General features: G+C 32.3%; 2 protein-coding genes across 4 annotated transcripts; both read right to left on the reverse strand.

Moving 5' to 3' along the window:
• Nucleotides 1-3,392: 3,392 nt before the first annotated feature.
• On the reverse strand, nt 3,393-4,327 carry LOC108217055 (uncharacterized). The gene is made up of 3 exons (XM_064091409.1): nt 3,960-4,327; nt 3,766-3,877; nt 3,393-3,700 (listed from the first exon to the last, which is right to left on the reverse strand). The coding sequence occupies exons 1-3, from the start codon at nt 4,007-4,009 to the stop codon at nt 3,440-3,442; spliced, it is 423 nt and encodes a 140-aa protein (XP_063947479.1). The 5' UTR covers nt 4,010-4,327; the 3' UTR covers nt 3,393-3,439.
• A 1,256-nt stretch (nt 4,328-5,583) lies between these two features.
• On the reverse strand, nt 5,584-8,891 carry LOC108217057 (uncharacterized). Of its 3 annotated transcripts, none has more exons than XM_064092617.1 (11): nt 8,130-8,891; nt 7,878-8,036; nt 7,509-7,788; nt 7,347-7,443; nt 6,999-7,267; nt 6,818-6,926; nt 6,591-6,745; nt 6,391-6,511; nt 6,111-6,317; nt 5,898-6,033; nt 5,584-5,818 (listed from the first exon to the last, which is right to left on the reverse strand). In XM_064092617.1, the coding sequence occupies exons 2-5, from the start codon at nt 8,025-8,027 to the stop codon at nt 7,138-7,140; spliced, it is 657 nt and encodes a 218-aa protein (XP_063948687.1). In that variant the 5' UTR covers nt 8,028-8,036; nt 8,130-8,891; the 3' UTR covers nt 5,584-5,818; nt 5,898-6,033; nt 6,111-6,317; nt 6,391-6,511; nt 6,591-6,745; nt 6,818-6,926; nt 6,999-7,137. The 3 variants fall into 3 exon arrangements, with proteins under 3 accessions (XP_063948687.1, XP_063948685.1, XP_063948686.1); XM_064092615.1 differs by having other exon boundaries at nt 5,584-5,823; XM_064092616.1 differs by having other exon boundaries at nt 5,584-5,823; nt 7,878-8,891.
• Nucleotides 8,892-9,359: the final 468 nt, after the last annotated feature.

Raw genomic sequence — 9,359 nt, forward strand, 5'->3', positions numbered from 1 at the left:
TTAATTAAAAAAATAATATTCTTGAACTTGCGTTTTGGAGGTAAAACGCAGCTTAAAGCGCTGTTTTGAAAGCAAAACGCCGTTTAAACTCATGCCAGGCTTTTTAGATTTTTCAAAACAATTAAAAAATGTGTAAAACGTTGGTTAAAACCACGTTTTATGTTCTGTAGTTTTAAAACAATGATAAAACGTTAGACGCAATTGCGTCTTGGCTTTTTTTAAGAGAAAAAAAAATATAAACGTTAACCGAAGTGACGTTTCACTATAAACGGAATTTTAAGTGACGTTTTGCCGTGACAATTAGGACCATTTTAACCTATCGTAACTTTCAGGATCATATTATTAATTAATGTGACTGCCAGGGCCTACACCCACATTTATCTATGTCTAAAATACTCTTCAAAAAAAAAAAAAAATCTATGTCTAAAATAATTACGAATTAAAATTTTTATAAATTTTATTATAAATTAAAAATCCAACAAGCTAACTTATATTTTGCGGTGTCCAATACTTTTTTCAATTTTTTAAGAAATCATAAGACAACATATTGCTTGTTTAAAAATAAAACATATTAATCTGAAATTAATTCATATTAAAATATTTGAAAAGAATTAGGAGAAAATCAAAATTCAAACTATAACAAATTTTCTACGCAAACAATAATAATTTATATAAATATATTAAAAAGATGATAATATAATCAAAAGATATTACATTTTTAATAAACAATAAACTTAAATTTTTTATGTAAATCGATGATCGGCACAATTAATAACTATACACATTATAAAGTCATCCTAGTTAAAGTTTGGATGATGTTTTACAAAATCTTTTGTGACTTTACTATTTTCATTCTCATCTCTTCTATATCAAATTCTTTTCAAAATCAGGAATTAGCTGTACTACGTTAAATTTCTAACAGAAAAGATAATAACATCATTACGGATCACACACAGCCGGTTGTGGTTCAACTCGATATCATTCGACATAGTTGAATATTTATGTAAAAAAATTAATTTTAAAAATTAATAAATATATTTGTTTTCTCGAACACCTCACCCAAACACAAAATGAAGTGTGATGTCATCTACACGTGTGTCTATAACCCTATATAATTTGATAGCTAACTTGGAAACTCTGGTATCATCTAATAGTCTCTTATATATTCGATATCCATTACATTTGTATGTTCTGCAACATTCACAATGATATGATTCCTGCATCATGTAAGATTTACAATTTATCAGAACATACATTAGTTGTTGTCTTGTTGATGCACAAAGGCCCAGCCCAACTCCTCACCCTCCACCTTCAAAACTTGAGATCCCTAAGATTGCGAGCCCGTTTGGTTGAGTTATGTTGACTTGTTTGTGTAAAAAAGTGAAGCACTTTTAAGGAGAAGCTAAAAATGCCAGCTTTTCTCTCACAGTTTTTGTTTCTTTTTCAAACACCTTACTAATTTATTTACTTCTTTACTATAAGTAAGAAGTCACTTCTTTTAAGTTAACCCAAACGGCCCCGCCTCTGCGACCACTTTTTTTCCATTCAAAACTGCAAAGTACAAACCGTCCTAATTCTTAAGTTTAGCCACCTAATATTTTGGACTGTACGAAATTACATGTTACAAGTTGACTATTAAATATTGGAATTGTATAATAATAAAGAATTCGGTAAAGTTGTATGAGAAGATGAGTGGAGTAATTTTCGCTGTAATTCAATTTAATAATATTATAATATTGGAGAAACGAGAGATTCAAAGTGACATACATATAATAATTACCTGCAAAATTACTATTCTATAAAATTTTCATTTATTTAAAAATTCCTAGCTAACTTTTGATTTTTTTTTACTGATTTATTGATCGAATTTGACTAAAAAGCCTTATTTATAAAATATTTATAATATAAATTCTGAATTGATAGATAAATCACTTAGGCTATGTTTACTTGGACGAAATAGATTGAGGGAATAATATAATGAAAAAAAGTATATAAAATTTGTAAGGAGATCTTTTAGCTGTCTTTGTTCATCTTTTACTTTTGTTCAATAAGTTCCCAATTTATTTGGGGTTTGATTGGTCTCTCCTTATGTGAGAGTTTGATTTTGATTTTCTTTACTGTTCATCGTGTCCGAGATTCTAGATCTGGGGGATTTTGATGGTATTGATTTTCATGCTGTTGATTCGATGATGAAGGTTGTTATGGTGATACATCTATGATCGATTGCTCAAAACAACAGTTGGAGTATGACAATATGTATATATCTATTCAAAAAATCGTTTGGTTTTTATATATTTTTTTTAGAATATGAAGAGAGTAGAGGATAGGCTCATTACATTAAAAAAAATATGGAAATTTCTAATAATAATAAGTAATTTAAGTAATTGAGCGTGAAATATGAATATATTTTAATTATTTATGATAAAGATCGCAAAGAAAGTAGACTGAATTCTATAGTCAAAACTTTTCATTCTTGTTAATATAAACACATGTATATAATCACCAGCTCAAGACAACTACATTAGCTTGGTACATAGCATTATCAACTCTGATTATAAAACTTATGCAAGAGGTGACAATATAGAAAAGCCTTGGCAACTTTAATTCCAATCATATCAACTCAAACAACAACAAAACCATCTCATGTCGAAAAAATGGCAGCCGAAGCAACAACCAGCACATATCCTATCAAGACAATAGTCCTTGTAGACTTGTAGTCATGGCGGATAACTTAGCCCAGGACAAATTAAGCCCAACCCATTTGTAAAATCAAGTAAGATATGTCTTTTGGTAAGAAATTTTTTCGAAACTAGCCTAGGTAAAATATATATTTTCTGACTGTAGTCCAAGAAAACCGATCATTCGACCACATGTTAGGATGGATGAAATAACTAAACGATATTAACTATATTTTACTAACCTATCATTAAAATAAAAATACGAAGGAGTTATATATCTCAAGGACCTTAATCAGAGTATAATGCCCGGAAACATTATAGATAAAAATAAACAATCAAATTGAATATAAAAGATCTATCTAAAGCTCCCCGTGGTTGGAAAGCTAGTTAATATATATTTGTTTTCTCCAACACTTCACTTAAATACACACTTCAAGTGTGATGTCATTCACACAGGTTTTTTACAATCCTGATAGCTGACTTGAAACTCTGGTATCATCTAATAGTCTCTTATATAGTCAATATATCCACTAGTATTGATGCCCGCGTTGCAGGGCTTTAAAATTAAAAAAAAATTTAACTGATAAAGGAAACCATTAACATACGAATACTATTGTTTACAACCAAAAGAAAGCATTGTAATATAGATTGTTAACATAACATAATTAGTTGAAACTGTTAAGAAATAGTAATATCAAAAGTTAACAGTTGATTGGCTGGGAAAACTCGTAATATGTTATCCGCATTTGTCTGATACTTCCTTAGTTTTTGGTGATGGTAGATGATCCTGGATTAAGATCAGAAGGTTGCTGAAAGTTTGATGTTGTTGCTTGTATGTCTTGTGTTGTTGTTTGCTGCTGCTCTGGTTGCGTGGCCTCCATCTTGAAGCCGTTGCAAACATTTGTTGCCCAGTACAGTGCACTATGGTTCCCGATGTTTGCAGTTGTTATCTCGAGTTTGAAAGTGAATGGTCTGCCTGCCAGATTCTTGAAGCATTGTGGCAAGTGTGCTGAACTCTGATCCTGCTATTTTTTATGAATTAGAATTATAGTCCTGGTTATCAGAGATGTATAGTTAAAAAAATAACCTGAGGTACAATGTCCCGAGCTCTTTTCCCAATAAGGCTTCTTATCTCCCGATCACGTAGTATGATTTGGAGAGAGCCAGTAGCATCGGAAGCCAGAACAACCATTCGAAATCTGCAGGAGTTAAGTAAATTCTAAACTGAATAGAATACAATGTAATTTACAAAGAAAACTGTGAGCATTTTTTGTTGCTGACCTTAGCTCTGGATATGGGACAATCCTCTGACAGATTGGGCAGCATTCCATACCCTCAAATGGTTCAGTCTCAGAATCACAGGAAGTACAGACTCGGATAAACCATTTTTGACTTGTGTCGACCTGGACAATGTTCACGTGTGCAAGTACTTGTTCCTATTTAGGCAAAAATGGGAAAATGATTTGAAATATACTTATACTCTGCTGGCATGTATAACTTTTACTTGCTTACTGACCTCAACAAATTCTTTATCCAACGACTTAATTGCCTCGACAGTGTACAGCTCTGCTGTTCTTGATTTTGTAGAATTCATAACTTTTTTGACAAATTCCGGATCAGTTAACCTATGATGGAATGAGTAATTGGTTAATAGTTCTAGTTAGGTAAACATTTAGTTGAATTACCTAGTTCGAAAGTAAATCTTACATTCTTCTTAGTTGATTAACGCTGTGGTGATTATAGTTGAGGTAGTATTTTGTGCCTGACACATTTCCTACCTTTGGTTCATCTGGATTGTGGCATATAGATATATAAGCTGGTAGAAAGTATGAAGATATCATTTAATAAGTAATGGGAAACAGTCAAGCAGTTACTTACTGTTCCAAAGCTGTACTCGACATGCTGCGATGATGATAATGACTGGAGTTTCCTTCTGTTCCCAGATGGCGTTAACAAATTGTTCAACAAACTTGTTCTAGAATGTGACATTGATGTTAGATCTGTGGCAAGACTGTTAATGTCTCAAAACTGAAAGATAAATAAGACAAATGTAAAACTAATTTCTCAGTTTAGATCTGACCTCCCATCTGTTATTGCGAACTTTGCTTGCTGTTGACGCTGTCCTAAACGATTAGTTATATCGTTGAGTAGGATTTTATGATCTCTTATTATTCCGACAACATCTGTTATCATGAAGTTGTTAGAAAAAGTATGAATATGTCAACCATTGTAAAATAATTCATCAAAATCAAAACAGATAGCACCTGTCATGTATGTTGTCTGGTTAGCAAGTGGTTTTAGTTCACTGTGATCATAAAAGTCAAAGAATTCCACTGCTATTTTTGATCCAGCTTCTTCAATCTTCATTATTTTAGTGTTCTTGGAGAATACCAACTGGTTTGGAGAACGAACACACCTGAATTTATCACTACTCAGGTATGCTTGCACTGTGAAAACTGATATAACATAAACACCTCCAACAATAATTTTCCATTCGAGATCATGAGCACAGACAGCCGGAATGAAAGCATGCATTTGATTGTTCTGCAAACAGATAATGAGAAGTTAGGTGAATTTAGTTTGTTGCATTTGAAATACACTTAGATGCCATACCTTGTCATCTTGCAGCAAAATGTTGAAACATGTGAATTCTTCTCCTGTTTTTGATATTCCGCGCCACAACCTTGTTATTCTTGCCTTGATTTTTAGCCTGCATTCATTTGTTTCTGGCTTGAGTGTTGAAAGTACTGCATACCGGTGTGCCATTTTCTGCAGACAAAGTTAGAGAATATGCAATTTGAAGTTGAAATGAGAGGACTTGTAATATATACCCAGGTTATTGTAAAGGCATATATTGTAGTAATACAGCATTAATGTCATAATGAGCTTCTGTGGAAGACTTCAGTTTTAGGTAGGCATTCAAGTCTTTACGAAATAAGGTTGGTAGAACAAAGTTAATACAGACTTGCAGACCGATACAGTATCCTGGTACATAAGTTTCAATACATTACAGGAGAGTTCAAACCGAATAAGAATAAATAGTTCCAGTAACAGGACTGAAATAAGGTGGATAGTCTGGATATTTAAAATGAAGCATTAATGAATCCTGTTTCCACTTGCAAAAGTATGGTTTCTGAAGTCTGTCCTGCGTAAAGTTGAAAGAACTGTGAGTTTATAGTTTTCATTTCTGATTGAAAGTTTGTTATGATTCTGCCAGACCTGACTACTCTCTACGCTGCTGTTTTGGCGGCATTTCTCCCACTGCATCAAATGCCACAGGTTCAAGATTGACCCTTCCCCTTGTTTTTGTTGAAGACACTCCAGTATTTGGTGTATTTCCACCATCCTCTTTCAACTGCAGGAGGAAGAATAAATTGTTAAATTTTGTGAGGAAATAATTAATCGTAGAGAAGAATTGAGAGAGTAGCTCACGTTAACTGTACTTGCTGAAGGTAAGTCCGAAGGCATTTGTTCCTCTGGGTCAAAATTTGCTCTGCTTTCAATTTTGTCACCAATCTCGTAAGCATCATAGACCCTGGAACCTTTTTTTAGGTTGTTGCAGCTAATTTGGAGAGTGATGATGAAAACCTTGTTTTCAAAACTTTTCAATAGTGCTGGGTATTTTTTCTCCATCTTGGCCTTTGAAAAGTAGATAAACTAATTAGTAATGTTTAGTAATTGATAAAGGATATGAGCATGGTTTATAGAATACCTGTATAGCCTCCGCCTCAATGTCGAATACAGTCTTCCCAAGGATCCTACAAACTTCATCATCATGAAATATTATCGCAATGGACCCCGTGTTATCGCTGCACAAAGTGCAAATCCGAAACCTAATTTTTGTATAAAAAATTAATACCGATATTAATTCTGAGAGTACTACAATGTGTTTGCTTAATGTAGACATAAGACCTTTTGTCAGGATATGGTATGATTCTGTTACAGTCTGTGCATTTGAAAATGCCTTGTTCTTTCAAGATTTCGTTTGGGCATTTAGTACAGACAGCATAAAACCATGATGCACCTTCTTCAACTTTTGTGACCTTCAATTTACACTTAACCTTTCACTGTAAAATGTTGTTTATATTGTCAATCATAAGAGCTATATGTTATTCAAGTAGAATGAGGACATATTAAACCTCGCTTGAGTCTTTTGCCAATGTTGTTATCTGTGTCACTGTCATACTCGGGTAGTTTATATCTTCTGGAACTGGCGACAATACTTTTTCACTTGCCGGCTCTTGGAGCCTGCCATATTTTACAATTTAATTTCCATATTCCAATGTGAAAAACATAGGATAGATGTGAATGCCGCTGTACCTCTTCTCCAGTGTTTTCATACAATAATGTGAAGGGTTGTAGTGTATGCGTGTGGCTGGATAGTTTGTCAAGTTAGGTGCTCTTGTGTTAAGAAAAATGTAGTAGTTATGAAAACACATTTTTAAGACTGCAATAACTGTCACATACCTTCATACAGTGAGATTTTTGCTGCACAAATCACAACAACGACTTCCTGTTGCTTAGCCAATCTCAATTTTTGTTCAAATTCCACTCCAAACGCATCAAAGAATGTGACATCCAGAGTTTGCCTGTGGAACATTTTATAAGAATAGTTATATTTTTTGATGGTACAAAAAACGCGTTGGTTTAAAAATGCAAAAATTATACCTTCCGTCAAACAGTTCAAATTTTGTGAGGATCTTCTCACTGTCAGTTTTGGTTGATTTTATGTTTCCTCTAACATTTCGAACCTGTCCAACAACATCTATATTCGAAGCAAGTCAAAAAATTATCTGCTTTTAAACATTAGGAAGTTATTTTAGTGTTTACCTATTAAGAACCGATTGTCTTGAGCCAGTTTTAGCATTTCTCCAAAGTAGAACAAATCAAAAGCATGTTGTTCAATTCGCAAGCCAACTCCAACGTCCTTCTCACATTTTGTGTGTGTTGTGAAATAAATATGTTTGTTGTTTCGAACAGGACGTGAAGTCTCATCTCCCACATAATCTTTAACTTTGAAATTAGCTAGAACATAAATTGTTCCTTCTTTCATTTGGTTAATCAAATCTTTACAGAATTTTGTACTTGCGAAAGCATGAATGCGGTAGTTCTGAACACATAGCACATGAAAATAAAATAATTTAGCAAACCATTGAAAAGCTTTTAAACATAAAAGTGAATTTGGTTAAGAAATCTAACTGAGTCATCGATGAGCATCATATTTAAACCCCAAATCTCTTTGGTTTTTTTGTCCACTGATGTCCATTTTGTTTGTAACCGAAGTCTACATATCCAATCGAAGCGCGTTGGGGTTAAATCCTTGATGGAATCATACTTGTTAAGTTTCATTTGGAAGACCTAATTTTGACACGGTGTTAGCTATCAAGTTTATGCAGTTAACAGTAACATCAAATTAAAAGGCTTAGAACTTTAAAGCTTGAATTGACTGACCTGATTTTTGTTTGCTTGAGAGCTGAGAATTTATGAGGGCTGTTCAATGCTGTAAGGCGGCGACCGGTGTTATGCAGATGTGGTCGTTAGTGTTAAAACTGAAAGAAAGTTTTAGGTGATGTATGATGTACCTCTGTGACCTAGCTAATGCAAGCTTCTTTGAGAAGGAATGAGTACATTATGTTTACCATTTTAGCCTCAATTGTTGTACTGTACTGGGAGTGAGCTGTTGTCCGTATAAAATGTACTTAAAACAATGAGTAAGGTTAAATTTTATTGTAAAAGTATGCAGCATGTTGAGTTTGAACGAATGTATTTGCTTTATAGTACGTACTCCTTCCTATTTTAATTGTCACATTTATATTTATGTTAAATAAATGAACATATTTTTTTGTAAATAATATAAGTCAATTTTTAATTATTTTTCATAACTGAAATCAACATCTTAAAGTAGAGTAAAAATTCATTCCAGTGACATGTTTTTCTGATATTTTCAATTGATAAATTTGTTCGTAGATTTAATGAAAGTTTGCTTACTTTAACCGGCAAACAACCATTTTTGACCAAATGTATCAATATGTATTGGTAAAACTGAAATATTTGATGTTTGAAAACGTATTTTGAAGTTTTAAAATCTCTATTTTGTCGGTAAGCTACAAATGATTTATTTTTGCACAAAATTCACTATAATGACATAAATTTTTTATAAACACCTTATCCGTAAAAGAATATTAATTTGTCGTGTCACATAGTGTGTTTTGTTAAAACTGTAGTAGAAACTAAAATTAAAATATGATTTATATTTCCAATAAATTTTATTTTGTTCTTTTTGACAATATTTTTTTTTGTTTTAATCTTCCTATTATAAAAATTGTAGAATGTTTTTTTTTTCTGATTTTGAATAACCTAATTAACTTTTAATATTAGTTAAAGCATGATTTGGACATTTTGTAGTATAGCACGCTATTTTGTACAATAATTTATTACGGTGTTAATGAAATTAAAAAATTTCTTTATTGGATGTATTTATTTTTCGTCTTGAAAGTGTTAAATAGTGTTAAGGTTACAAAAAATAAAATGTAATTGGCACTTGCAAATTAAGTTATTCAAGCATTCAAATAAATTTTAATTTGCTGTTTCGAAAGACTTCTATTAGGTTATGAATGAAAGTATTCTATTACTTCTATTTCATTTCTTTATTTTTATTCGAACTACATAGGTTTTTAACAT

Source organism: Daucus carota, chromosome 4 (genome assembly GCF_001625215.2).
Source record: "Daucus carota subsp. sativus chromosome 4, DH1 v3.0, whole genome shotgun sequence".
Classification (NCBI taxonomy): domain Eukaryota; kingdom Viridiplantae; phylum Streptophyta; class Magnoliopsida; order Apiales; family Apiaceae; genus Daucus; species Daucus carota.

Bases quoted from the DNA above. Each gene is read 5' to 3' on its own strand.
- LOC108217055 (XM_064091409.1), bottom strand. From the start codon at position 4,009: ATGGAATGCTGCCCAATCTGTCAGAGGATTGTCCCATATCCAGAGCTA. The intron at 3,878-3,959 runs GTCAGCAACAAA...TAACTCCTGCAG, and splicing joins GTCCCATATCCAGAGCTAAG to ATTTCGAATGGTTGTTCTGG. The intron at 3,701-3,765 runs GTTATTTTTTTA...AAAAAATAGCAG, and splicing joins CTCGGGACATTGTACCTCAG to GATCAGAGTTCAGCACACTT.
- LOC108217057 (XM_064092617.1), bottom strand. From the start codon at position 8,027: ATGAAACTTAACAAGTATGATTCCATCAAGGATTTAACCCCAACGCGC. The intron at 7,444-7,508 runs GTAAACACTAAA...CTTCGAATATAG, and splicing joins AGACAATCGGTTCTTAATAG to ATGTTGTTGGACAGGTTCGA. The intron at 7,268-7,346 runs GTATAATTTTTG...AATGTTCCACAG, and splicing joins TTTGAACTGTTTGACGGAAG to GCAAACTCTGGATGTCACAT.